The following is a 26640-nucleotide window of genomic DNA, read 5'->3' as shown; positions in this document are numbered from 1 at the left end:
TATACTAGACAAGATCTAGCTCGCGTGCTCTCTCAGGCCACAACAGGGCAGGCACCTAAGCCAAGTGGGGTTTACAGGCTGCCACCGAGGAGCTTGAATCCTCCTTCGCCAATATTGGCGACTTGCTAACTAGGAATTGTCGCTCAAGTGAGATGCGTGACTTCATTTAATTAAGCCACTGTGGTCCTTGAGTCGAATGCTGCCTCTACGAAGAGCACCGATACAACCATTATTAGGCATCCAACCCTTGGATATTGCCATCAGTCAATATGGCTTCTCACGAGTATAAAGATGGGAGCCCCGAGCCTGTCTCGGGTGCCCTTGGGGGTGCCAGTGCAGATATTACAGTTGAGAAGCTCGATCTACCTTCTGCGGACTCAATCCTCTCAGCCCTCGAAGGAGGTCCTGCTTCAGCTACTTCCACAGAGAAACGAGAGGAAATCACGCCCGAAGAAGAAGACCAAATGTTTCGTGCTTTGCAAGAGGTCCTCGACCATGCGAGCGATGCAGAGAGCTTCGATCTCCAGAAACTACGCGACTCTCTCGAAACTGCTGACTCTGGACAGCGTAGCCCCCAGCTTCTGGGAGACGTTCCTTCTATTCTCGACAAGTTGTGGCGGAGTAGATCCAAATATATGCCCAGAGCGGTGGAAGCCCTGGCAAATGGCAGCCGAGAGCGTGAGGCATATCCATGAGTTTTACCATTGCAAGAGGCTTCTTGCTAACTCGGCGTAGCGTCATGGAGATCAGCTTTCGGACAGTCAGGAGTTCTAGAGTTTTTTCTGCAACTGGTTGCAACACCGGAGGAAGTAGAGGAACAAGTTTTGTTTCATTCTCTGAGACTAATCGGAAATTCCTGCGCTGATACCGGTAAGACTTTCTTGTTTGGACCTATTATATTGGACAGATGAACTAAACTAAAACAATAGATGAAAACCGGGAGATTGTTGTATCGAAGAACAGCACCCTGCCTATAATTCGGTTGATTCTCAATCCGGGTTTGGTACACGTCGTCATTCCTGTCATCTACAATATCTGTATGGATTTTGGTAAGCTGCAAAAACCCTTTTCTCTATGTGTGTGTGGGCGTGTGTTTATTAACGAAAGTTAGAACCGGCTCAGAGTCAAGTAGCAGCAAACCGGCTTGGATATATTCTGCTCAAGTTGATTTCCGACGGAGCCATTGAAGGAAATGCCCTACTCAACTTTGCATATGAACTTGTCTCAATAACCGCAGAAAAAGGTCTATTCCTCCCTACAAGACCTCCTTAGGATAACACTGACTCTTTTTTAGAGGATGGAATTGCCAACTCTCCCGATGGTACCATCATCCTCATCATGGACTTGGCTGTAAACAAAGACACCACCTTTGCACAGTTTGCCTGTCTAGTGGAGTGCCTGTCTAGATACCTACAAAATGAACGCTTTCAGAATGCATGCGTTCAACACGGGCTGGTCGAGAAATTGCTGTCTGTTCTCCGTCATTCATACGATATCAATGATGTGGATGAGTCGTCGAGTGAAGACGTCAAGCTTCTTGCTCAGACGCAGCTGAAACTAAATCAAACCATTTCCAATGTATCCGCTGTTTCGGAATTCGCAGAGGTCTATCCTGTAGGGTCATCCCTATTCAACAGTCTCAAATCATGGATGGCCGAGCCGGAAGACCAATTGCAAATATGTGCATGTGTCATTCTTGGGAATTTGGCAAGATCGGATGAAGTGTGCAGGTTAATGATAAGTGAACTGGATATTCACCGATCTTTAATAGCCATGCTGAAGCAGAATAATAATGCACGGGGGAGTGTACTGCACGCGGCCCTTGGCTTCTTGAAGAACCTGGCAATTTTAGAAGAAAACCGTGGGAAATTGGGGGAAGCCGACATCATCCCCACCGTGTCACACCTATGGACATCTGACACGATTCCTCAGGTACAGCTTGCCGCTGTAAGCCTCATCCGTTTGGTTATAAACTCATCTGTTGAGAACATCGGTCGACTTCTTGCGCCTCTGTCGCCCGACCCGGATTCGCCTGCGCACTTGCGCACCTATCTATCACTTCTGTTGTCCCTTCTTGGTAGGACCGATAGTACACCAATAAAAACAGAAATTGGCCGCATAGTGGCCTCTATTTGCCGGACTCTTGGAGCTCGCTCTAGGGAGGATGGCAGCAGTGAAGAAGTCACGGATCTATTTGACCGGTTATTTGATCTCCATGAAGATGTTGCGCGCCCTGTCGACGCCATGGTTACTCAGACAGAATGGCCTGTGGTGCGCAGCGAAGGCTGGTTTGCTCTGGCTTTAATGGCGTCTCATACCAAAGGATCGCTGGCTGTTGCGGATCGTCTCTACAATACCGATGTCTACCAATTAGTGGAAGAGACGCTCGAAGGGGATATCTCGGGGACAGACAATGCCAGTATTCAAAAGACCAAGGATCGTGAGAATCTGGTGGTCATGATCAAGGAATTACTGGATAACAACGTAAGTTCACCAATTTGAAACTAACCTAGGAACATTGCTAAATTAATCTAGCCCGATACCCTATCCGAAGCTCGCAAAGCTAGACTTAAAGAGCTCGTGAACAATGCCGTGACAGATTCATTACGCACGGCTTCATGATCGAGGATCGATTTATATGCCTGACAAGGATGGAGACTAAGTCTATTGATGGCGATGTATCTTCAATGCTAGAATTTTTGGATATTTATCACAAATCATAATGATATCTAACGTCATATGGGAATCTATGTCTAGCCGCTATGCTGAATAGCGTGCAAATTTATATACAAAGTGTCGAATAAATGTGTATTTTCAGAGGTCAACCTCCCTCCTGCTGCTTCTTCTCTCGAAGCTTCTTTTCAGTCCTCATGAATTCCTTGATACCCACAGGAATCCCCGCAAACAGTTCATCTCCATCTGGCGACGACGGCAGCTCCCAATTACTCTCACTGCCTCCGCCATCATCATCCATGCTCACACTGGCACTGGCAACTTCTTTCCTGGGGGACTGACGCATATCCGACTGCGGAGTATCACTTGTTGCTGCGTGGGAAATCTTGGCCCTTGCTGTTTGTACTCGCGAAGCCCAGTCCTCGAGATCATCCCGATAATCGTCCCAGACACAGTGCACGCAACCGCTCATGCAGCAATTATCGGGCTCCGACGGGCGCGGCGGGATGGGTACCCCGTTGATAGTCTTCCAGGTTGACTCGGGCGGCATGGTTTCGGGATTGTATCGTGTTGACTGGTAGCCTGGACCGGCGAGTCGCGTACCAAACACTATCGACATTTTCTCATCTTTGGATGGCTCTTTTTCTTGTTGGTGCTCCTCCTCCTTTGGTCTCTCGACGGCGCGAACCGCCGGCCGGTGCGGATAAGAGCTGTTGTATAAAAGGTCATAGTAATAACCCGACAGTGGATGTGCTTGTGAATCGGTGGCCCTGCTGTGCGACTCTGTTTTTGCTTCGTCACGGCGCAAGGTATTATTACTGAAGCATCGCGGAGGAGGGAGGTCGAGGACGGCTGTCTTTGGGATTGATTGTCGTAGATTCGGTCTAGACGAGAGAGAAAATTGTGATCTGCAACATGCACAAGGCCGCCGCAATGGTGCGCAGCCTCTTTGTGCACGAATACAGCGCTGCATGGCTTGACAAGTCGGAGAAAAAGGAATCAACCGGGAAAGACAACATCGGGAGGGGGACATGCGGTTATGTCATTGGTGCAAACACTGCAAACACTCGGCTTTGCGGCCGCGACGCGACAATCGAAAAGTGACATGAGGGGAGCTACGTTTGAAACAGAGAACAGAGATCGCAACACCAAAAGGCATGTAGCGCTTTTTGCAGCGCATGTTTTATAACGACTTAATTTTTCCTTTTAACAAAACAACAATGGCCGATTTCCCCGCAAAGAGACGCAAGACCGGGGATTCATCTTCGGCAGTCCCCGTTGACGACGCGACCTCTGCTTCTTCGCCGGCGGTAAACAACAACCAGAGTTCGCGGCCTTCGATTTCCTATCGCCAATCGTTCCAGTCCCCCACGAGATCGAGTCTCGCTCGATCGAACCCCGAAGTGTTGTCGCATGTCCTCAGCCGATCTCCAATTAAATCTCCAATTCGAAGCCCAACCCGGCGCGAAAGCGGATTTGGATTACGCGATAAAAAGGCCATCAGGCCGTCTCTGACAGGAGGCTTTGAGCGCGCAATTGGAGGAGGATCCGCTCAGAAAAATGCGCTGAATCTATTTTCGGGGATATCTCCACGCCGGGGATCTGGCGCAATTCAAGCTTTCGCGGTGCCTCCGCGCAGAATATCAAGAGCAGCAACGGGAACGCCAGTGGTGGAGAGCAGTAGTAGTCCTGTGAAGACTCGTCAACAATCGAGGGATAACGTGCTTACTACGCCGAGCAAGAAGCACCCTGATCCTGATGAGCAGTTGGCTTCTGAGTTGGACAGCGCGACTCGAGAGCTGGAGCACTCGGGACTTCTCGGCCCGTTGCCTTTGCCAGACGATTACGAGGAGCCTGAATTACCGCCAACACCGACCCAACTAGGCCTGGAACAAAGGCCGGAAAGAGCAGGACGAGATGTTTTAAGTAGTCCCAGCGCTGGACGAGGGCGACGAAAAGCTCCATTGGGACCGAGCGGTCTTGGTGAAGCTATAGATCTGGCTGTGCCAGACCGCGCCTCCGAAGACCGCAAGGTCCCTGAAGCCGTCAGGAAAAAGGAGACTGTGAAGAGTGAGTTAGAAGCACAACTTGATAAACTCAAAGCAGACGTTGCCCAATTGGAGAAATGGGCGCTGCAAGCCAAACAAGGGACTGGCGAGTCACAACTTGGCCAAGATGCTGTTACGAATCTCATGTAAGTCTCACCACTATTCATAGTCTGGTTATTTCAAGCTGCTTACAAAAAGTATAGCTCAATTCTTAGCTCAAATGATACGACATATGATCCCCTTTCACGGTTACTGGCACCGGAAACACCTCCATTTTCAGCTCTAATATCATCACTCCTCCCCTTCTCCAAGAAAAGTGTACCTACAAAAAAAGACACCACATCTCCCGAACCAAAGAACTCCTTTGCTCTTGAGAAAACCGACGAATCCAAGCGCTATTTAACGATATTCGCGCCCCTAAACTTGACATACGCCTCCAAACTCTCTGTCCCTTCTACCGACTCGGCGTCTGCCGTTACCGAGATTCACGAGATTATCATTTCAGCACCGGCGCCATTTCCTCAGCATTTATATTCGATACCTTTAACTTTTACGACAGAATTACAGTCAGAGCGTATCCTGTCCATATCTTTGGTGAAGAAGACTTCTGGCTCGACACAGCCCAACAAAATCCCCCCTGGTCTTCAAGCGTGGATCAAGTCTCGACTAGCCAGCCCTTTGCTTAAACTAGACATTTCCGGTCTTTGCGCAGGAGTTGGCCAGTTCTGGGAAACATCTGTCTGCCGGGCACGCATGTGGTCAGCACTACGCGAAAAATCCGAAATGCTCACCCAAGGTAAGAAGACTGTTGAGGGCAATACTAAATTGTCGCTCTCCGAGGAGCCCATAAACAACAAATCCACTCTACGATCTCTCGTCCCTCATCTCCAACGATCATCAATGCTTTTTGCGTACGACCCAAAAAAGAAGCAAGACTCTAAAAAAATCTTGCTCTCCTGCCCACTGGACCTGAACCACTGGACCGGTGAAGCGCAGTTAAAACCAGATATTAGCGTATTTGCGCCAGACCTGGTTCAGGGCAAAAGAAACAAAGCAGAGCGAGATATAAAGCAGCTGTTTCACAATTTGCTTAGGGCTGGTGCATCAGACTCGGAGAATAGGGATAGTCGGCAAATAGAAGCTATTGTGAAAGCGACAGAAGGGGTTATTGATGTGTTTTTTGGGTTTAATTCTTTAGCAAGGGGAGATGATACATAGCGTGGAATACTAGAGAATTATAGCATTTGAAGTTCATTGTTGTACAAAGTTTTGCTTATCCCAGATCGAATGACTGGGAGGTCAATTTAATATCATCATGCCATATGATGTTTACCCTACTGCAAATATCAATTGAAACTTGTCTAATCTTTTGTTGCGATTGCACTTGCTACAATCTAAACCAAGTGTCAACGGTATCACACGCCTCTCTCTCTTTCATTCCTTCTCCTAAATACCTACTCACACTCCTAGCCCTGGAGCAAATAAAGGATGATTAAAAAAAAAGGAACTTTATTTTTGAATATGACATAAAAAGAAGTCCTAAGTGCAAAACACATAAGACCAGAGGAGATCACGCCGCACCCAGACAACATAATTTGTACCATTTTACCCAGGCACCCCAAGTAGAAACTTCAACCGCTTTGACCGAGGACCTCTCGATGGAGACAAAAAAAGGGTCATGCAGTTTTTTTCTTTTTAGAATCAAGTGACAACCGGACACATGATAAAAGAACACACATAGGAGATAAATGAGGAGTTAATTTTTCTTTTTTCTTTTTTTGGAAGGAGGATATCATTATCATATTGCATGTTGGAAAGAGAAAGAAGTTGATATCTATTTCTTAGCAGCCTCGGCCTCCTCAGCCTTGACCTTGGCTCTCTTCTCACGAGCACCCAAGTAGCGGGCCTCGCTGCGGGCCTCACGCAGTCTGCGGAAAGCAGACTTGTCGCCCTCGGGAAGATCGGAGCGGCTGATCTCAGTGACGGCCTGGGCGGCAGTAGTGTTCTTGATGGGGACGACAGTCGAGGCCTTGGTGACGTATCCTTCAACCTTGCCCTCGGCGGCGAAAGCCTTCTTGGCAGCGGCAACGTCGTCGGCAGACGCGTCGAGCTTCTTGAATTGGCCGCTCTTGCGGGGGAACAGGATCAGGCGGTTCTTGTACTCCTGGAGACGGGCGACATTGGCGGCAAGGGATTCCTGGGAGATGTTCTTGCGGCGGTGGTCGACGGAGATGCCGATGGTGGGAGCGAGCTTGCGGGCGATGCCAGCCTCCTGAATAGTTGTTAGTTTTTGTTTCACTATTCGAAAAGAGTGAAAAAAAAGTATATACCTTGAGCTCCTGGAGAGTGAAACCGCGGCCAGCCCTGGCACGACGGTTGTACTTAATGGTAGGGCATTGCACAACGGGGCGCAGCTTGTCGACGGGGCGAGGAGCGACAGCAGCAGCCTTGGCCAGACGAGCTTCACGACGACGGTGCTTGCGGCCGGGCTATCAAACGTTCAATGTTAGCTTCTTCAGTCCTTTTTTTTTTCATAAAAAGTCCCTCCAAAGTCGTCGTCACAGGAAGGACCCTTGTAGGATTTTCAGTTGGATGCGTACCTGGTCGAAATGCACGCGGACACGACGTTGCCAGTCCTTGTGGAAGTCTAATCATCACGATATCCGTCAGAATCAAGTTTTTTTTTTCTTCTTCTTTTTCTTCTCCATCCTAATTCCCAGTTCATTTCCTGCTACTATCTTCTTCCAATCCATCTCTTTCTTTCTGGAAATACAGATATCCATCGATGCATCGTGGCGAAGGGGGCCGGGGTTGAGGAACTCACGGGTGTTGGGGATAACGTTGTTGTGCTTGATCGCCTATTGAAAAAACTAGTTAGTGACCCGTTTCCCAGTATCCAAGAAAACGTCTTTCTTCAATGTAGAGTATGAACATACCATTGTGCCGGACGGAGATCAAGTCTCGCAAGTTGTCGTGTGGTCGTCGGAGTGATGCTGGTCAAAGACGGACGCAGAAGGCTTCTCCTTCAATATTGGGTGGAACTTTTTTTGGTGTGGGCGAGCCAACCGTGCCAAGCCGCACTCGGCCGCCCACTGACAAGCGTCGAAGCGCACCCAGTCCTCGCTTAACGAGCCCTAAGCACGCTATTCCATATCCGGAACGGTTCGTCACTATGGTAATAATACCGTAATCGATGCCTTTGTATGGTATTTTGAAGACCCGAAAAACCAAGCGAAATTATTCAATATTCTTATGACTTCTTCGCTACAAGTTTACAGAAAAAGGGCATTCGACGGTAATAATATATTGATCATAGTCACTAACTAGGTATGATAGCAGGTACTGCTATGAATCGGCATAAAACCACTATGTAACATGCTTTTAAATACAAATCCAAGTTGAGCCGAACGCTTTCTACATGACGTGCTGGACAAATTTGCGTGAAAAAAAAAAAAACCGAAACTCCTGACAGAAAACCAAGCAATAAAACACAAGCTTCAACTTGAATAGAAAAAAATTCACAAACCCCCTTGTTCCTTCCAAACCCTAGACCGTCTCGAGTCTTGCCGCTAATTATGTTCATCATCGTGAGTCGTAAGTATTTGCATTAAAGAAGATCACCTCTGAGAAAAGAGATGCAAATCCAGGGTAAACTGGAAATGAAGACAGTATCGAATCATGCTGATGACACCTTCCACGAATCAATACCGAGGCCGACATCCTTGGGTTTTTTCAACGCCGGGCCTAGTTCTTCAAATGATCTTTTGCGTTTCTGTGAAGCTGCATCTGGCCGCTCAACTCCTGCCTTTCTCACTTGGCCAAAAAGCTTTGTCTGGAATAGTGTGTTGGCCTTGTTGAGGTTGTGTGCTGGGGGTTGCTCTTTTTGGTTGGCCTCGGGTTGACGGCGGAGCATACTGGTGGCAAGGGAGCTAGCCTGAGAAGCTGGGAGGTCTTCATCTGTAACGACTTCTTCCGCATCAGAGGCGGAAATTGTGCTATCACGATCGTAGCGGCTTCCTTGTCCTCGGGTCTGTCTTTGATCAGGGGTATGCTCGACAGGTCTCTCTCTAGGTCGGCTCCCAGGAGTTATGTATTGTGTATCATCAACGGTAGAAGAATGCCGTGGGGTCGTTGGAAAAGAAGACATAGAATGAGCCCCCCGTACGTGTGAGACTCCATGATTATGCCTCGGCTGGCGAGATTTTGCGGGTGACAGGGTTGTAGAATCTCCATGTAACACACGATCGGCAGCCAGAAGAGTAGCAAAGGCATCGTGATTGCCACCACGGTTGCTCGCTTGTGTACGTGCACTGTCTGGGAATCTGGCCGAGGACTTTCTTTGTGGGGTTTGGAATTCAGAACGAGTGCTGGGAGACAATGAGCCTGTGTCGAGGAGGCGAGTCAGATGCTCGCGGTTATCTCTAATACGCTTCTTCAAACGCCCATTTTCGTCCTTAAGTGACTCGTTTTTGAAGTCTCCTTCCTCCATCTTTTCTTTAATGAGCTTCTTCGCATTCAAGAGTCTCTCCTCTAATTTGGCGTTGGTTCGCTCCAGTTCTTCAATTCTTTTCAAAGAAGCGTTTAGCTGTGGACTTGGGGACAGCCGAGGTGTCCGAGAACTGGACATGCCACGGCGGCTCTGGTACTCTGCACTCTGAAGAATCTCGACCTCTCTTCGAGCCAATTGGTGTTCAACTTCTGCTTTTTTAATGGCTTCGTTGCTTGTGAAGGAAAGAAGACTGTTCTGTAGCTTGAAGTGCAGAGCCGACATGCGAGCCTCTTGCGCTACGCCCAAGAGGTCCTTGGCTATCGTCCGAAGCTGGAGATCACCTGCAGCATCGATCTCTTCAGCTGTGGGCAAATTCTCCGCAGCGCCATAAGCAGCATAGAGTGATTTTTCTAGAGATCCACTAGGAGGAGAAGCCGGGATGACCACATGGGAGCCAGAATCTGATCTGGATCTGGTGTGCGATCGGCGGCGCAGAGGAGCATGCACTTGAGACGAGGGCGGTGGAGTCATTTCAGACGAGGATGCAGGCTGCGGTGAGCAGAACCCGGCATGTTTGTTGTTATCGTTGGTATCGCGCACTGGCTTTAGATCTGGGGATGCCGAAAGAATGGATCGGCGTGGTGGCGTGCTCGGAACTATGATCTCTGCAGCAGGAGCCAAAGAGGCCTGTGAGCGAGAGTCCGAGTCCTGAGACATAACCGGCAATGTTTAGATGAGCAGCTGAGGAGTATGGTGCCTGAAAGATGGGATTAGTGATCGGATGAGTTTGCATTAGTCGCGGGGATATTTACCGAAATAATTGCCTTGGCTCCAGAATCCACTCTTTAAGAATAGAGTAGGGAGGCCGTTTCAAAGGGTCGCATCAATAATCAATGGCCGTTGATGTCTCTCGGCTGATGCAATGACGATAGCCGTCCGCTTATCGATAGGTATGGGCTGATACGGGCACAATCGAGGATATGCACGTGCAGTTTGCCACGACACAACATACACACAAAGCAGACTCCGAGATAGAGGCAGCGCGAGGTATGGAAGGATTCGCGGTATGGAAGGCAGAAGGATAGGGCAGAGGCGGGATAGGTAGCAGAAGGAATGGAAGTCGGAGAGCAAGCTGGACGGTCAGCTGGCGGCGGTGATACTATTGTACTTGTGCCTGGCAGGTGACGAGGAGGCTGGGAGAGCCAATCGCGCGCCCCACCGCCGGCCTCGGCCAACCACGTGAGCCCGGCCACGCATGGGAATGTCACCGCCCGCCGCGGGCCAATCAGTGGCTGTGCTGGCCGTCGCTTAGCGCGGGGACCAGCCGTTCTCGCATCACGTGATGTAAACAATGGTTGCCCCAGCGCCAATTGCTGCTTCTGCCTCTGGAATGTCTGCGTTGAGCCGGCAACCGCACAGTCCAGTCCATGCCAGGTAGGGCTGAGATGGACGTCCCCAGCCGTGCTCGGGCATGAGCTCGACCCAAGGAATGTGAGCAAGCAGCGTGGCCAGTTCTGCAAGCACTGTCCGTTCGTCTTTGGCCGAGCTGATTTCGACAGGCTAGGTGACATCAACTTCTGAGAACATGACCTTTGAACATACGATGCGAACCTCCATATTGGCTACTCGCTATGGCTTGCCATGAAGAACCATTCGCCTTTTGAATAACCTGCTTGTGGGATGGAGAATGGCCGAACTCTTCAGGTGTCCTCATGTCAATTGATAGATGTTGCGCCTCGTATACATATGGTTCTGGCTTATCAATTCTTTTCTACCGAGTACTTTCACATCGACTATCATATATTCAATATGCACCAACTACATGTACACCCAGCCCAATTCATTCACCGCGAATGGCGAGCGGGTCGGATGAGATATATATCAGTCATCACACCAGTGGACGCAGCACAACAAACATTGAAACCTCCATGCATGACACAGGAGGCGGTAAAATAACAATCGACAGGAACTGCAGCTTCTAACATAACTCGTCGAAACAATATTAAATAGAGTCATTAAACCAAGCAGCTGCTCCTGGTGTGATTGGCAAACGCGATCAGCGGTGGGGAAGGCGCGGCCGAACTCCTTGCTCTCCGCGCTGTGATCTAGCAGCGACCTAACCCGCCCAGGCAAGGATAGTCCGCAACTCGCAACTTACGCTCAACCTATTATTCTTGTTCGTGCCTATCGTTTCTGTCAATCGAGATCCTCTGAATCGTACCTAGACCGGAAAAAGCTCTGTCCAGTGCGTCAGCCAAGTGCTATTACTGTTGTGTGCTAGCTGCCTTCCCAGGGGGGTGGCTCTCCAACCCAGCGGTTCTACACCCCCATAAAAAACATTTTTTGTGCCGCATGATAGTACTATGCGATTTTCTTGATCCTGACTTGCGACCGGCCATGGTTCGATCGAAACTCAATATTCACTAAGCAGCAGTTCCATGATTGTCCCACCCAGTCGCAATGGACCAAAGCAGATCCCTCAAGCCCCCAAGTGGGATTCCCCGTCCGGTGTCCAGAATACCTTTGCCGACGACTAGCACACGACCAAAGTCTATTATTAGGCCTTCTCCCTCGAGAGAACGGCTCCAGGCCGACTCTGGAGTTGACATTCGCCGCCTACGAAGGCCATCGACAGAGGCCCTGAATCGCAAACCCTCGCTACCTTATGTCGGACGTCGTGAATCCGTCCAGGCGCTACAAAGCTTCAACGAGGACTCCGAGTCTCCAGTCGATACCGATAACGAGCCGTGGGGAATTGACGATGATTCCAGCGAGACACAAACCTCTTCGCGTCCGTCGCTTTCGGATCGCACAATCGAAACGCTATCACGAGTTCCTCCTTCACCTTCTCCACGCAGCAGGAAAATTAGCCTTTTCTCGCCAGACTCCTTGATGGGGCCCCCGCCTCGCCCTGCTTCTTCCATGAATGAACATTCTCGATCTCCGTCGAGGTCATCACAGTATAACAGCCCTGATGATCTAGCCCTCCCGCAGCCGTCGGGCGTCAGACGTACCTCCTCGAGACTCTCATTGGTGTCTAACCAGGGTCAAAGTTCGATATCACAACAGAGCGGAATCAAACCCGCGGCATCGACCAAGCCAACCCCCCGGCAGAGCAGTGGATTGGAGAAAAGAAGATCAATTGTTGGACTATCCTTGAAGCGCGCAGAGACCCTACCCACAAGATCAATGGCTTTTAATGAAAGTAAAGGCTTAGTTGAAAAGGCTAAGCCGCGACCATCAATCACCTCGACATTTGCAAAACCAACTCCTGACGAAGCGCCTTCCCCATCACTTTCGGTAAAGAAAGCGAGAAAACCATCGTCCAACTTCTCTTCAAATGTGACTTCGCCGTCATCGACCGTATCGAAGACGTCTTCAACAAGTTCGAGCCAGGCTCCTGCGGACCCCGTGCTAGAAGCGCGGAAGGCGTCCAAGTCTTCAAACGCATTACGTGAAAGCATTGCCAAGGCCAAGGCTGCCAGAAAAGCCTCGAGACAAAGTAGTGTCAATAAAAATGCTGTTGACCATTGGGATCAGCCGGATATCCAAGATCCGTTCAACCAACTCCCTAAGGACTCCAACCAGTTAGTACTTCAAAAGAAGGTAGACACCGCTAGGCAAACTGGTTCTCTCAATATTGCCGCAATGGGGTTGTCCACCATACCAGACGAAGTCATGACTATGTATGACTACGATCCAAATAGCAGCATAGACTGGTACGAAAGTGTCGACCTTGTCAAGTTTATTGCAGCGGACAATGAGCTTGTCTCATTACCGGATGAGGCCTTTCCAGATATTGATCCACAAGAATTTGAGATGGACGAAGATAGTAAGGGGAACCAGTTCGGAGGGCTAGAGGTCTTGGATCTTCATGGAAATGTCCTGCAGTCTCTACCTTTGGGATTGAGGCGGCTACAACGATTGACTTCCCTCAACCTATCCAACAACAAGTTGAAGATGGGAGATATTGCGTTGCTTGCAGAAATTGAACGCCTTGCAGACCTCAAATTGGCAAACAACAATTTGGAAGGATCGTTGTTGTCTGTCATTGGCCAATTTGATAACCTTGAAACCTTGGACCTGCACGGGAATCACATCAATGCTTTGCCAGAGACACTGTCCAGTTTAAAGAGTTTGAAAAACTTGAACGTTGCCGAGAACAAGTTAACGGCTTTGCCATTTGAATACCTGCACAACCTCCCTCTTGTCGAGTTAAATGCCTCTCGAAACAAACTTCACGGCACCTTGATGGGATCAGACATTACCGGTTTTGGAAACCTACAAGTGTTGAATGTTGCTTATAACTCGCTAGAAAATCTGTCATCAGGGGAGTCATTTGACTTTCCTAGTCTACAGATGTTGTTGGTCCACGCCAATCGGCTCAAATCTCTTCCCTCTCTATCCGCATGTCGATCACTTTTAAGGATATCAGCAGAAGAAAACAAGATCACAGAGTTGCCAGATGGATTCCTCGATCTCGAAAACCTGAAATATGTGGATCTGACAGCCAACGACTTGAGGGCATTGGAAGAACGGGTTGGCTTGATGGAAAACCTGACTAGTTTCCGCATTGCGAACAATCCTCTCCGAGAGAGAAAATTCTTGACAATGGATACCGAAGACCTCAAGAATGATTTACGTAATCGCTGTTCTCCGGCACTAGTGAATGGTGGAAAATCCAAGGGTGAAGGGCAGGATGAATACAGCTACGGCGAAGATGATGACGAAGGGTCTGTGGCAACCGAGTTTACTTTGGCGCCGGAAAGCCCAAGCCATCTCAACCGTTGGAAAATGAAATCTGGAGGTGTTCTTGACCGATCAGGTACCGAGATGACAGAATTGGAGGTTGGAGAGCTGAAGCCATTGCTCTCTTCCCACGATATCAAATATCTATATATTCAACGCAACAAACTGCAAAGTTTCCCCTCCCTCGCGCTCAACTTGATTGCAACAACCCTAATTGAGCTTGACCTATCGAAAAATCCGCTGAAATCCAATGATATCTTCCCAGAAGAAGGAGTGGTTCTTCCGCAACTGCAAAGTCTCACTTTGAATGGATGTGGCTTAACAAGTGCCGATTCATTGCTTGAAAATTTCACCGCGCCTGCTCTCAAGTTTCTTGACATATCCAACAACCGCCTTTCCGGACCTCTTCCTTTTGTTCGAAGCCACTACCAGAACCTGACTACATATCTTGCATCCGATAACCAGATTTCCAGTATCGAGTTTGAACACGTGCAAGGTCTGCAAGTGTTGGATATCAGTAATAACAGTATCGACTTTCTGCCCCCCAGAATTGGCTTGCTGCGACGTAACGAGCCGCCCTTGAGAAGGTTTGAAGTTGCTGGAAACACGTTTCGCGTTCCTCGGTGGCAGGTTGTTCAAAAGGGAACCGAAGCTGTGTTGGAATGGTTGAAGGGGAGAATCACAGTAGATGAATTGAACGAGTGGGGGGTTGCTGATGACTCTTAGGAGTTAAGAATATCGTTAAGAAGTCGCTAGTGATAGCTTGTATTTTTAGAAGTTAAATCGATCTTGATTTATGCCGCAGCTCTTAAAAATTATGCGTCCTGTATGACATCGGCCATGACTTTCATCCAAGTCCTGGACCAAACAGTAAATTTATCCTCTTTGTCTTCAGCATTACTTGTATCATTCTCATCTCTCCATGGTAAGCTGACAAGCTGAATCGCGCGTTCAGCAGTCGTCTTGGCCAAACGGAGGTAGCGAACTGAATCCGTCACGCTGCCTTCATACAGAGAACCCGCAGCTTCATCGACATGACCTGGTATAGACTGAAGATCGGAAGATAGAGACTCTAATTTTTGTATTTGCGATTTTGAAGCTGTAAGCCCCCCCTTCTTTTTGAGTCTGTTTGAAATGATGGCCGGGTAGATCTGTGCAATGGGCTTGATAACGCGGAGTGACGATTTTTTCTGCTTGTGAAGGGCCTCGATTTGGTTCTTTTCTTCTTGTGTAGGCTCTTTATCGTCGTCGTCTTCGTCGTCGTCTTCACCATCCTCGTCGCCACTTCCCAAAAGATCGTCGAAATCTGTATCGTCTTCCGGGTCCCATTCCTCCAACTCGTTTATTGCATCTTTGATTAGATCATGCCACTGCTGAACCCGACCAGCCACGAACCCAACCACACCCTTGGAGACAAGATCAATCACGGTATCACAGGCATCCCAAACCCTCCCCGTACGAGATGTGATGACATCTTTGTCTGCTGCGGGCAGTTCTTGGGTTGCAATCAAGGCACCTGCTTCGTGCCGATTCGCTAATCGGAGGACTTCCTCGACGAGCGTTGAGAATTCTCTCAGGGCGGTTTTGGCTAATACTCTTGCTTCACTCGTAAATGCTCGTGTGTACTCGCCGGGCGTGAGCAAGAGTGCGGCGGTTACGAGAGACGGCAGGGCCGAGTCGTTGGCAGCGCCGACAACGGTGGAGATTGCGGATGGCGTGAACGGCGAGGTGATTGCAAGCAGGGATAGCTTGGTGACCTGGGATCGCAGCGTTTTCGCGCTATCTGACAGCAAAACCAGCGGATCTGTGGTGGTTCCTGTGCTTGTTGATGTTGTTTCTGCTTGCGGGGTAGTGTCCAGTGTCGCCTGGAACTGCTCCGAAAGGACAACGGCGGTTTTGAGGAGGCGGAAGAGCTTTTCAGACATTTTTGTGTTGGTGCGCCAGGAGGCTCTGGAGATAGTCTTTTGTTTTCTTGTTTCTCTATTCTGGTGTCTTGGTAGATTGAAATTGGCGATCGTTGGCGGGTCCCCTCTACTTTTTTTTAAAGAGAGCCCCACTCCGGGCTGGGAGATGCAAACTGTCGCGAAACCCTGCGAGTCTGCCCTAATTTCCTTTTTCTACAAGCTGCGGCCGATCTTTCCAAAGTTCCTCCCTGCCGACACGTCAAGCTGCCAGTCAAGGTCGAAAGCACCACGCTTTTAAAACGCCGCGCAATGAATACAGCTTAACCCGCCTTTTTTCCCCTGCGTATCACCGAATCAATAGAGGAAGAAACAGCATGGGTACCTCCAAAGCCCGCGGTACCCCGAAGCAGGCCGCCGCCGCAGCTGCGACAAAAGTCCAGCCCTTTCCCGAGAAAACATTCATCATCGACAATGGCGCGTACACGATCAAGGCAGGATATGCTCCATATGACCATAACCCACCACAAGATGAGGAGGAGGCACTCTCCACATGCGTGACAGTACCCAATGCGCTGGCCAAGACACGCGACAACCGCGTCTTTGTCGGCGCCCAGCTTTCCACACACATCTCGGACTGGAATGAGGTCGCTTTTCGTCGGCCCGTGGAAAAGGGATACTTGGTGAATTGGGAGGCGCAAAAGGAGATTTGGGAACAGTCATTTTTCGATGAGAAGACTGCTCGGACGAAAGAGGCGCGAATTGCGAATCCAGAGGAGACGACACTGATTCTGACGGATACGCCAAATGGACTACCTGCTTTGCAGAAGAATGCGGACGAGATGGTCATGGAAGAGTGGGGGTTTGGTGCCTATGCAAGGATAGCTGGTGAGTCCCAAGCGGTGCTATTCGTCGTTGGTTAAATTTGTTCTAACTCTTGCTTTTGTAGGCCCTACACTGAATGCCTGGAACGATATGCATGTCTTATTTGGAGACGTGACGGAAACCTCCGAGTCAACACCCACGCCGATCGAATGTCTGCTGGTTGTGGATTCTGGCTATTCTCACACCATCGTCACCCCCGTATACAAAGGACAACCGCTCCAGCGCGGGATTCGACGCTTCGAATTAGGCGGCAAACACCTCACCAATTATTTGAAGGAAATGGTTTCCATGCGGCAATACAACATGTTGGACGAGACACATATCATGAATGATGTCAAGGAGGCTGTCTGTTACGTGTCGAGTGATTTCGCCGGAGACATGGAACGTACATGGAAAGCCAAAAAGGCACGGGGACAAGCTCAGCCAAGCGAAGGCATTGTGGTTGATTATGTCCTTCCGGACCCAAGTTCTAACAGAAAGGGCTTCGTCCGGTCTCATGACCCATTGCTGAATGTGAAGAAGCGAAACAACCTACTTTCGGGATCTGGTGATGTCGTGGCAGAGGATTTCCTGGTCCTTGGGAATGAACGCTTTGCTGTACCGGAGATTTTGTTTAACCCGTCGGATATCGGGATGAGACAAACAGGCATCCCTGAACTCATCCTGCAGAGTCTGTCTGTCTTGCCGACAGGTCTCCATCCTGCCTTTCTGGCCAACATTTTGGTGGTTGGAGGGAATGCACTCCTTCCTGGATTCATGGAAAGATTGTATGTTTTTACCATTGTGCTGGATTTATATGCTTGAATCATTTATTAATAAACTGCCAGGGAGACTGAACTTCGCCAAATAGCAACAGCCGAGTGTATTGTCCGCGTGCGACGACCAAATGAGTAAGTTCTTCACTGTCATTTTTTTCCCACTGTCCTTCATAACCTAACCATGCCAACAGTCCTATCCGTTCCACATGGCGAGGCGCAACACGATTTGCTACGAACCGAGAAGAGCTCAAAACAGCCGCAATCACTCGACAAGAATATCTTGAGTATGGTTCTGCATGGGCTGGGAGAAAATTCTCCAAGGCTGGTTAGTATTGGGGCTTGTTTATTTACTTATTAGGCGTTTTTTTGGGACACATTTTATTTATATTTTATTTTAAAGTTAGGGACAGCAGTATGATACCCAGAATTTGCATGTATATGGTCCAACATTATCATCTGCCTTTTTTTTCTCTTACATGTAATCTTTTCTACATTTCATTTTATAAACCTGTCCTTGGATATTATTAGTAGTGGTCATTGATAACCAGTAAAGTATCAAACGAATTGATGTACAATCCTCATATACCGTAGATTGCTGCCTTACTATCTATTTTATGTTCATTAATCAAATATATGGTATAAATAATCCTTAAATCAAAAAAGAGGCTCAGTAATCATAAAACCCCTTGCCACTCTTCTTACCCAACCAGCCGGCGTCCACCATCTTCTTCAGCAGTCCCGAAGGCCGGTACTTGCTATCACCGGTCTCGCCATGGAGAACATTCATGATAGCCAGGCAGGTGTCCAAACCAATGAAATCGGCCAGCGTCAACGGACCCATGGGCACATTTGTGCCGTATTTCATGATAGTGTCAATATCTTCGCGTCTTCCGATTCCAGTCTCGAGACAGATGACAGCTTCGTTGATATATGGCATGAGGATGCGGTTGGCCAAAAATCCGGGTGTGTCGGCAGACACGGCGGGGATTTTGCCCATGCGCTTGACAAATTCGAGCGCGATCTCTAGGGTTTCTGGCGAAGTTTGCAGGCCCGAGATAATCTCGACGCCCTTTTGGATGGGGACGGGGTTCATAAAATGCGTTGAGATGACACGGGATGAAACTTGGAGGTCGGTGGGATCCTTGGAGGTTGCGGCGGCAATCTTTGTAATGGAGATGGAGGATGTGTTGGTGGCCAAGATGGCGTGTTTTGGCGCGATTTGAGCAAGTTGCGAAAATATCGACGTTTTCAGGTCGGGAATCTCGGGCACGGCTTCGATGATAAAGTCGACATCCGATAGATCTTCGAGTTTGGTGCTGGGGGTAAGACGACCACGCACTTGGTCTGCAATCTCGCGAGTGATGCGTTCCTTGGCAACATCTTTCTCGAGCAATTTATCTGTGTACAGAGTAAGGACTGCGCTGGTACAACCGTATATACGGGGGACGATTCCCTACCGGCAAACTTAAGGCCCTTTTGTAGGCCAGCGTCCGAGTTATCAATCAGAGTGACGGGCACCTGAGCTTTCTGGGCTGCTACTAAAGCGATACCGAGACCCTGCCATCCCATCCGTTAGAAATCTCATTCGTGTGACATTCCATCATCAAACAACTGACCATCTGCCCTGCTCCGATAACACCTAGCTTGCGAACCTCGGCAGCAGCGAGCTTGTTTGTCGTGGTGCTGAACGACCGAGTAGCCATTGGGGCTTGGCGGCGAGCGCCATTTCGAATCGCAGCAGAGAGCATTGCTGTAGTATGTTGGCGACTGCGTGATTGACCAGGTATTATTGCAGGAGATAGCTTGGTGGAGGAAAGAGATAATTAACTATGGTCTTACCGACCAGCCGAGCACATGCCGCCGCCGAGCCGGCCGACGTCACCGGCTATTCTCGGTCAAAAGCCTAAAGGCCGCTATTTCTGCGCTAACTATAAATAGTAATAATTAGAGGAAACGCGTCGACGCGTCTGACCCGGCTCCCATTGGCCTCTGGGCGTATTTACACCTTCTCTCTGGAGTCTGTCGAACTTTCAACGCACTTGACGCTATCAGCCATCGGAGGAGCTGCTACACTGTACGTGGTGAATAGTGCCCTATCGCAATGATCAACTGATCCCTAGCGGGACACTTGTCGCAATGGACCTCGACGCTGCCCCCGTAGGGCGAGATGTCCAGGTGGTCGACCCCGAAGTTCGCGCCCATATCTACAGTCTCGTCACCGCGGTCAGTCATCGCACTCTCATCCACACAACTCTATATAGAAGTGCTAACATTCAAATCTAGCTCGGCGGCTTCAATGGCGAAGATGCATCGAAATACTGCTTGGGTGATGACGCCTTGGCCTGTTTGCGCGATATCAAAAAATGGCTCAGGCTGTACGACGACAAGACGAATCGGCTGGACGTGGCGCGTTGCTTAGGAGAGTCGAATCTGGTGAATGGCGATTTACTGCCTATTCTTGCACACTGGCGCGAGAACAATGGTCATACCAAGAAGCATTTGACGAGAATTGCACTGGCGTGTTGTAAGGCGATTTGGATACCCGGAACAGAAAACAAAAAGGAAACTAACGTTTTCCCCTTTAGTGGAATTATTGGTCCCATTGACCTGGCCAGTGGAAATTCACAGCCAAATGACCGTCAACCACCACCGCCACACCCCATACCTACAGCAATCCCAGGTCAACTACAAGCGAGGAATCCTAGACAAAAATGCTGGCTTGGAGACCCTGCGAGCCGTTATTCAAATTGGCCTACCGAGTTTGGCGCTTTCGAGATCCGACCGAACGAACAGGGACGAGGGAATTTTGAAGCTGATGCTATACATTTTCCGCAATGTTGCCATGATTTCACCACCCAGAGGCCTGGCTGCTGAGGGAGACGAAGAAGAAACGTCGAGATCTGCAACCATAAACGCTTTTCAAGAGCAGGATATTTTCGCACTTCTACTCACCATTTCCTCCAACATGGGAGACGATTTCAGCTTCCAGGACGTGATCCTCCTAGAGATCTTGTTTCACCTCGTCAAGGGTATCGACGTGCAAAAGTTGTTTATGAATGACGTCCAGCGCAGTGTTAAACGAAAGGACGAACTGAGCGATCTGCTCCGGAAAGAAACCGGCGTCAAGAGAGAGTACTCGAAGAATGCACCAACACGACACGGACGTTTTGGAACCATGATATGGGTGAAACGAGACGACGCAAAAGTTTCGACAGTCTCCGGCCAAGACGTTTTGAAAGACGGACAGGTTGCTCTCAATAAAATGGACCAGACAAAAAAGTGGAATCGCCCCAGACATCATGGCCGCAGACAAGAGGTTGAGGTCGCCAGTGGGGATTTTAATTTAACAACACATCTCACGTCAACTGCAACTAAAACTCTCCGCACATTTGTGGAAGAGTTTTTGGATACAGGCTTTAACCCTTTATTCACTCATGTCAGAAAAGCTATCGAACGTGAAGCAGACAGAGTACTCGACATCCACACACGGCAGTTTCTTTACTTGGTTTCTTGGTTTCTCCAGGCAGAGCGTGTACGCCACAGCACCCGCCGGAAAGAACATGAAAAAAACAAAGGCACTTCTAGAGAATTTGAACCGGACAGTTACTCTATTGTTGCGAGTGTGCTCAACCAAGAGACATTTGTTTTCTTGAATCGAGCCATGCAGTATAGTTTCGACCAGAAAGATTGGCAGGACCTGAATGCCAATATGCGTTGCTTCACCCAGATCCTGCTAACGGTCCAAGAGATGGCTGCATCGCCTCTTGAAGAGGATCAAGAAATTGCCGAGAACATTCAGAACCGTATATTTTACGAGGAAACAACACACGATCGAATTCTAGCAATGGTAAGAGGTTACAATGAGCAAGGGCTTGGATACCTTGATGCTTGCACGGAACTTTTACACGTTTTCGTGAGAATGCTTGAGAACTATTCCAAAGAGAACGTGGACATGCAGATTCGATCCAAACGAAGAGCAAGACGAGCAGCCAAAGAAGCCTCTGAAAAAAATGGCACAGAAAATGACGAGGAGAACGCATCAGAAAACGAAGACATTGCAGACGCTGCCCGGGTCACGAGAGAAAGAACATTTGATTTTAAACGGTTTGCAGCCAGATTTTGCAACCAAAAGACCATCGATACCTTTGTGAAATTCACCACATATTATCGTGAACTTGATGATGAGCAACTAAAGCGAGCACATCGATTTTTCTATCGAGTTGCTTTCAAGCAGGAGATGAGTATTCTTCTCATGCGTGTCGATATTTTGAATATCTTCTATCGCATGATCAAGGGCCCTGGTGCACTGGATAATTCCAAGCCCATCTACCGAGATTGGGAAGAACTTGTGAAACAGCTGACTAGAAGGATGACTAAAAAACTCGACCAACGGTCTTCTCTTATCACAGAAATGCTCTTTAGCAAGATCAACTCTACCCTCTATTTCCTAGAATACGGCCAGGAGAAGCAAACGATATCTCTCGGCGCCTCAAGAGTACCAGCTGAGCTGGAAGTTCACCCGCGCGTGGGAACTTCACAAGACAGTAAATTGAGCGTGATTGTTGCAGCTCTGATCATGGATGGCCGAGCCGATATTGTCAAATGGATAAGCGAGCTGCTGGGATCAGCAGCAGCTGAACGTAGTTCTTGGGAGGCTGGAGTCGAAATTCGACGCCTAGAATCTCCCGATGCGCCAGAGTCTCCTAGTCCTACTATAGGTATGCCTCCCGATTTTGTCTTAATATGTGCTGGAACTTACTGTTTGTTCAGATGTGAAATCCAACGACGATTCAATGCGAACAGCCATGTTCAAGAATGGTAGGCTACGTTTACTTATGCAATTGATCGGACTGGAACGTTTGGGTACAGAGGATATCATGGGCGCTTTGTGGATAGTTCCCTCGTCTCTGACTTCGACGGAGCTGGGGGATATCAAGTCAATCATTGACAGGGGATTACAAAACCCGGTTACTGAATATGATGGGCTTGACCCTCGACAACAAATACGACGCAAACCCACAGCGGAACCAAAAGAAACATTTCAGACGACATTGGGCGTTACCTTTGGTTCTGATTCTGAAGGAGAAGACGTGATCCCAGACGGACCGCTCTTTCCTCCGAATATACGATCCAAGTCCAACGCACTCGAAGAATTAAAAAAGAGTAGACGGAAACGGCAACGTAATGAGGATAAAGAGCCTTTGGACGAAGCCACTCTGGACGAACGCCGGCGTAACCGCGAAGAAAACGCCAGGGCACGAAATGCCAAAATCAAGAGCGATCTCTTTGTCCATGATAGCGACGAAGAATCCGACGAGGACGCTGATCGTGAGTTTTTCGCGCAAGAGGAAGCCATCAGAAAGACCCAGGCCCAGCGGATCCGAGAAGTGTTGGTCTCCAAGGCACTGGAAGAAGATGCTGCTCTGGAAATGGAGAAAGGGAAAAAGAAATCGACTCGGAAATCAATTAGCATCAGTGATGATGAAGACGATGAAGACGATGACGACGAACACAGCGATACTGAAGTTCGGAAAAAACCACGAGTTTCCCGTGGCGGGTTTGAGATGGACGAACCCGCTGATGATCACGACGAGGATGATGATATTTTAATGACAGGGCTCGGTGAGACGAATGCGTCTTCAAAGGGAGCCTCCACGAGCCAAGGTTTCGGTGAACACGATGATACCCCTCCCACATCAGCGGAGAATGACGAGTGGGACCTTGACAAGGAGCTTAACCTACATAAGGATCTAGATCCTTCTACAACTCTCACCGATGATGACCAGGACGAGGATGACGCGCCGGTGAATAGTAGTCGGCGGAGGGGACGGGCTGGCTTTGTGATTGAAAGTGACTCGGAGTAGTTCTCATCTGTATAGATATTCTTGGCAGGCTAGTATTATATACATTGTAATCACCCATAACGATACTCAGCCAATTGAGCTTGTGGAAAGAAAATACAATTGCTTGTTTCAAGGAAAGTAACATAGGAGAGTAAAATTTATGGTATAGACCGCATGTGGAGTCGTCTTCTCTGACTCATTTATTTGCGCCCTATGCTAGCGCTCTCGACAATGATTCATCTATATACCCCACAATGGTACAGGTATAAACAACGTCATCAATTGATCTTCTCTGTGCTCTCAAACCATAAAAAAACAAAAGAAAAATCCCATCCGAAATGTCCCTCCAATACACCACCCTAGACGTCTTCACCAAGACACTCTTCGCTGGCAACCCTCTCGGCGTGGTCTTCCTGCCAGCCTCATCAACCCTGAGCCAGACACAGAAACAGATCATTGCCAAAGAATTCAACTACTCCGAAACCATCTTCGTGCACCCGATTGACCCGCAGTCGCCGAACCAGCAAAGAATCGATATTTTCACTACGGACAAGGAGCTGCCGTTTGCGGGACATCCGACCATCGGCGCGGCCTCATTGGCTTTGTATCTCTCGCGCGGAGCAGCAGCCAGTGCTGCTTCTACAGGCAACAAGGTAGATACGCTCGTGACCCGTGCTGGACCGATTCCAATCTCCCTGAAACCCAGCGGCGATGAAGTGGGCGCGCTGATTCCGCATAATGTGCGCATTCACCAAAGGAGGTTTTCGCTGCAAGAACTGCTGCGTCTGCATCCCTCGCTCAAGCCGCATGTTTCTGCGCAGCAGGTAACGGAAAGCTTCCCCGTGGTGTCCATCGTCAAGGGGATGACGCAGGTTCATGTTCAGCTGCCGAGTCTCGAGGCACTTGCTGCTGTTGGGCCAGCGACAGAGGGGGAGGCGGTTTCTGGGGTTGATGCTAGCCAGGGTGGGTATCTAGATGAAGGGTGGGGGGGTATAGGGCTTGTTATGCTCTACTTTTATGTTCGAGATGTTGCAGACGAAAGTACTGGCAAGACAGTCATCCGGACGAGGATGTGGCTGGGTTCCGAAGAGGACCCTGCTACAGGGAGCGCGGCGAGCGGATTGGCTGCGTATCTAGCATTGGAAGAAGCCTCGAAAGGTGTTCAAACAGAGCGCAGATACGACATTGTGCAGGGAGTCGAGATGGGACGAAGGAGTGACATTGGCATCCGTATCGCCTCAAAGCTTGATGGAGCACCGCGCATTGAATACCTCGAGCTGACTGGAAGCGCCGTCAAAGTAGCCGAGGGACAGCTGAGATATAATTGATCAAGAAGGGAAAAAGTGGTAGTCATGGCCGTCCAATTGTTTAAGGTTCAATGTTTAATGTTCCATCTATTACTAATTTTGAATATAAAAGTAGGGGTATATCCGTCTGCTTATTGCCAAAGCCGTCCCATATAGCCGTAACACAAGGCTATGCACGCAAGTTTGTAAAATCATGGCTTCTTGTTCTTTAAAAATGAAGCAATCTGCTGGTGGCGAGTCACGAAGAACATCCGTTTTCGGTCCGACTTCCATACTAACACGCCAATCTCCTCTGCGTATTTGCAAGTACTTTCATATTCAGAAAGGGATGTAAAATCTTTGAAGAGAAATCCCGCCGTGGCTTTAAGACGGTCCCTTTCAAGCTGCCATAGTCGGATTTGATCCACCACGGTGGGCGGCAGAACAGATCGCGCTATTCCAGAGGTGTTGGAAGTTGACTTGCTAGCGCTTTCCTTGCGCATTTGAGGGTGAGCATGGTTTGAGAGGTAGGAAATGATCTGGTCTGCTGTGATACCCATTTCAACAGCACGGCGGATGGACTGCCTCGTAATTTTACCAGTGACCAAGTTTGGGAAGCGGTATTTGAGGGTGGTGAATAGTGCGATGAGGGAGATTTGTAGAGGTGACGACGTGTATGCATACAGACGATAATTCGTCTCAATGATAATAAACCCTGTTCCAGACTCCCCTGCCGTTTTGACTGATTGGGCAGATAGGGCGCTGGACATTGTATTGCTGAGAGCACTGGAGTCCGAGGTAAGGGTGGTGGCGAGACGAGTCGGGTAAAAGCGATCAGCCTCGGTTGATGGCGAGTGCTGATAAACGATCCCAAAGTCCGTTAGGTCAGTCAAAGTGCGTAGCTGGCTGCTTGTAAGGTTTTTCTTTTCGTACGATTGGCCGAGTTCGAGACTGCTTAAGAGGAAGATGAAGGATAGAACTTCTACCGCATTCACCTGTAAAGCCTCTGCACTCTCAACATAGAGGATAAGGATTTGCCAGACTTGAGTGTTGATATCTTGCAGCACAAAGGCGAAGCCATCCTGGGTAATATCCGCCCTGCCATGGTGTATCTCAACTAGATGGCCAACCTGTAGGAGCTGTTTGACACCACGACTGAGGTTGACAGTGTCACGCCCACCAAATCCACTTGTCCCAACCATATACCCGAGAACGCCTTCCCATTGTCTTCTCGCATATTCGTCGAGGTCGGAGATAGATGCCGGAGTCGGGTCAGCTGTAGAGCAGGGCATGCCGAAGGACTGCGAGTTTTCTGCTCCGGTGAGGGCTTGTCGTAAAGATGAAGCGAATGGGTTTGTCACCATATAGGCTCTGACCTGATTCGATGTCGCGGTGATCTTCATGATGTGCAACCTCCCAAGGATGGAAATGGCCTGGTCCCTCTCTCTTCCGGATGTTAGTCACTGTCATCAGATTCTCTGAAAGGTTTTTTTCCTTTGCTCACTTCATGCTATCGGCCTTGATCCACAACTCTAAATCTGTTGTCGGAAGAGGGTCCCGCATATAAAGCAAAGCCATGACGAGACATTTTGCTATGGAAGATATTAGTCAAAGGCGAGGCTCGCAACTCCTAAGAGAAAGAGACGCAGTGCTACAAACCAAGGTCGGGTAGCATCCGCCGAAAGATGGCGAGCGCTGTAGAGGGTTGCTGGTACAGTTTGTTGAAAGTCAACTCAGGCAGTTGCTCCAGGTATTCGAATGAACGATTTGTTGAGGCGGCCATTTTTGCCTGTTGACTCTAGGCTGTCCGCCGTGTAAGACCGATTAGGACGCTTTCATATCGTGTCGCCGATCTGAGGAAAATCCCAGAGCTGACAACGGGGATTTATTCACTCTCACTTTGCAGTTCAAGGCAGACAAGGGAAAAAAAGAGGCGATTTACGGAGCCTCAGCATGATATTCGGTACGGCAGGCGCAGCGGCCAGTTGCGCAGTTACGTTATCCGAAT

At 49.0% G+C, this 26640-nt stretch overlaps 13 protein-coding genes across 13 annotated transcripts; 6 read left to right on the top strand and 7 right to left on the bottom strand.

Moving 5' to 3' along the window:
• Positions 1-269: 269 nt before the first annotated feature.
• On the top strand, positions 270-2622 carry TRUGW13939_01998 (uncharacterized protein; the record flags this gene model as incomplete). The annotated part of the gene is made up of 6 exons (XM_035485194.1): positions 270-678; positions 736-870; positions 930-1049; positions 1112-1243; positions 1295-2484; positions 2536-2622. The coding sequence occupies 6 exons, from the start codon at positions 270-272 to the stop codon at positions 2620-2622; spliced, it is 2073 nt and encodes a 690-aa protein (XP_035341087.1).
• Positions 2623-2821: 199 nt separating this feature from the next.
• Positions 2822-3646, bottom strand: TRUGW13939_01997 (uncharacterized protein; the record flags this gene model as incomplete). Its single annotated transcript, XM_035485193.1, has 1 exon — positions 2822-3646. One exon carries the CDS (start codon positions 3644-3646, stop codon positions 2822-2824), a length of 825 nt encoding a protein of 274 aa, XP_035341086.1.
• A 247-nt stretch (positions 3647-3893) lies between these two features.
• Positions 3894-5939, top strand: TRUGW13939_01996 (uncharacterized protein; the record flags this gene model as incomplete). The annotated part of the gene is made up of 2 exons (XM_035485192.1): positions 3894-4867; positions 4925-5939. 2 exons carry the CDS (start codon positions 3894-3896, stop codon positions 5937-5939), a joined length of 1989 nt encoding a protein of 662 aa, XP_035341085.1.
• Positions 5940-6555: 616 nt separating this feature from the next.
• TRUGW13939_01995 (uncharacterized protein) lies at positions 6556-7660 on the bottom strand (the record flags this gene model as incomplete). Its single annotated transcript, XM_035485191.1, has 5 exons — positions 6556-6993; positions 7052-7210; positions 7322-7368; positions 7546-7579; positions 7658-7660. The coding sequence occupies 5 exons, from the start codon at positions 7658-7660 to the stop codon at positions 6556-6558; spliced, it is 681 nt and encodes a 226-aa protein (XP_035341084.1).
• Positions 7661-8397: 737 nt separating this feature from the next.
• TRUGW13939_01994 (uncharacterized protein) lies at positions 8398-9927 on the bottom strand (the record flags this gene model as incomplete). Its single annotated transcript, XM_035485190.1, has 1 exon — positions 8398-9927. One exon carries the CDS (start codon positions 9925-9927, stop codon positions 8398-8400), a length of 1530 nt encoding a protein of 509 aa, XP_035341083.1.
• Positions 9928-10545: 618 nt separating this feature from the next.
• TRUGW13939_01993 (uncharacterized protein) lies at positions 10546-10827 on the bottom strand (the record flags this gene model as incomplete). The annotated part of the gene is made up of 2 exons (XM_035485189.1): positions 10546-10770; positions 10813-10827. 2 exons carry the CDS (start codon positions 10825-10827, stop codon positions 10546-10548), a joined length of 240 nt encoding a protein of 79 aa, XP_035341082.1.
• An 843-nt stretch (positions 10828-11670) lies between these two features.
• TRUGW13939_01992 (uncharacterized protein) lies at positions 11671-14685 on the top strand (the record flags this gene model as incomplete). The annotated part of the gene is made up of 1 exon (XM_035485188.1): positions 11671-14685. One exon carries the CDS (start codon positions 11671-11673, stop codon positions 14683-14685), a length of 3015 nt encoding a protein of 1004 aa, XP_035341081.1.
• Positions 14686-14774: 89 nt separating this feature from the next.
• On the bottom strand, positions 14775-15884 carry TRUGW13939_01991 (uncharacterized protein; the record flags this gene model as incomplete). The annotated part of the gene is made up of 1 exon (XM_035485187.1): positions 14775-15884. One exon carries the CDS (start codon positions 15882-15884, stop codon positions 14775-14777), a length of 1110 nt encoding a protein of 369 aa, XP_035341080.1.
• A 353-nt stretch (positions 15885-16237) lies between these two features.
• On the top strand, positions 16238-17833 carry TRUGW13939_01990 (uncharacterized protein; the record flags this gene model as incomplete). The annotated part of the gene is made up of 4 exons (XM_035485186.1): positions 16238-16748; positions 16810-17512; positions 17573-17635; positions 17695-17833. 4 exons carry the CDS (start codon positions 16238-16240, stop codon positions 17831-17833), a joined length of 1416 nt encoding a protein of 471 aa, XP_035341079.1.
• A 337-nt stretch (positions 17834-18170) lies between these two features.
• On the bottom strand, positions 18171-19251 carry TRUGW13939_01989 (uncharacterized protein; the record flags this gene model as incomplete). The annotated part of the gene is made up of 3 exons (XM_035485185.1): positions 18171-18901; positions 18961-19060; positions 19120-19251. The coding sequence occupies 3 exons, from the start codon at positions 19249-19251 to the stop codon at positions 18171-18173; spliced, it is 963 nt and encodes a 320-aa protein (XP_035341078.1).
• A 388-nt stretch (positions 19252-19639) lies between these two features.
• Positions 19640-23367, top strand: TRUGW13939_01988 (uncharacterized protein; the record flags this gene model as incomplete). Its single annotated transcript, XM_035485184.1, has 4 exons — positions 19640-19726; positions 19787-20027; positions 20089-22221; positions 22274-23367. 4 exons carry the CDS (start codon positions 19640-19642, stop codon positions 23365-23367), a joined length of 3555 nt encoding a protein of 1184 aa, XP_035341077.1.
• Positions 23368-23684: 317 nt separating this feature from the next.
• On the top strand, positions 23685-24674 carry TRUGW13939_01987 (uncharacterized protein; the record flags this gene model as incomplete). The annotated part of the gene is made up of 1 exon (XM_035485183.1): positions 23685-24674. One exon carries the CDS (start codon positions 23685-23687, stop codon positions 24672-24674), a length of 990 nt encoding a protein of 329 aa, XP_035341076.1.
• A 170-nt stretch (positions 24675-24844) lies between these two features.
• TRUGW13939_01986 (uncharacterized protein) lies at positions 24845-26415 on the bottom strand (the record flags this gene model as incomplete). Its single annotated transcript, XM_035485182.1, has 3 exons — positions 24845-26078; positions 26137-26224; positions 26292-26415. The coding sequence occupies 3 exons, from the start codon at positions 26413-26415 to the stop codon at positions 24845-24847; spliced, it is 1446 nt and encodes a 481-aa protein (XP_035341075.1).
• Positions 26416-26640: the final 225 nt, after the last annotated feature.

This window comes from Talaromyces rugulosus, chromosome I (assembly GCF_013368755.1).
Source record: "Talaromyces rugulosus chromosome I, complete sequence".
Lineage (NCBI taxonomy): Eukaryota > Fungi > Ascomycota > Eurotiomycetes > Eurotiales > Trichocomaceae > Talaromyces > Talaromyces rugulosus.
Note: the sequence above shows the minus strand (reverse complement) of the source record. Positions and strands in the feature narration are given on the sequence as shown.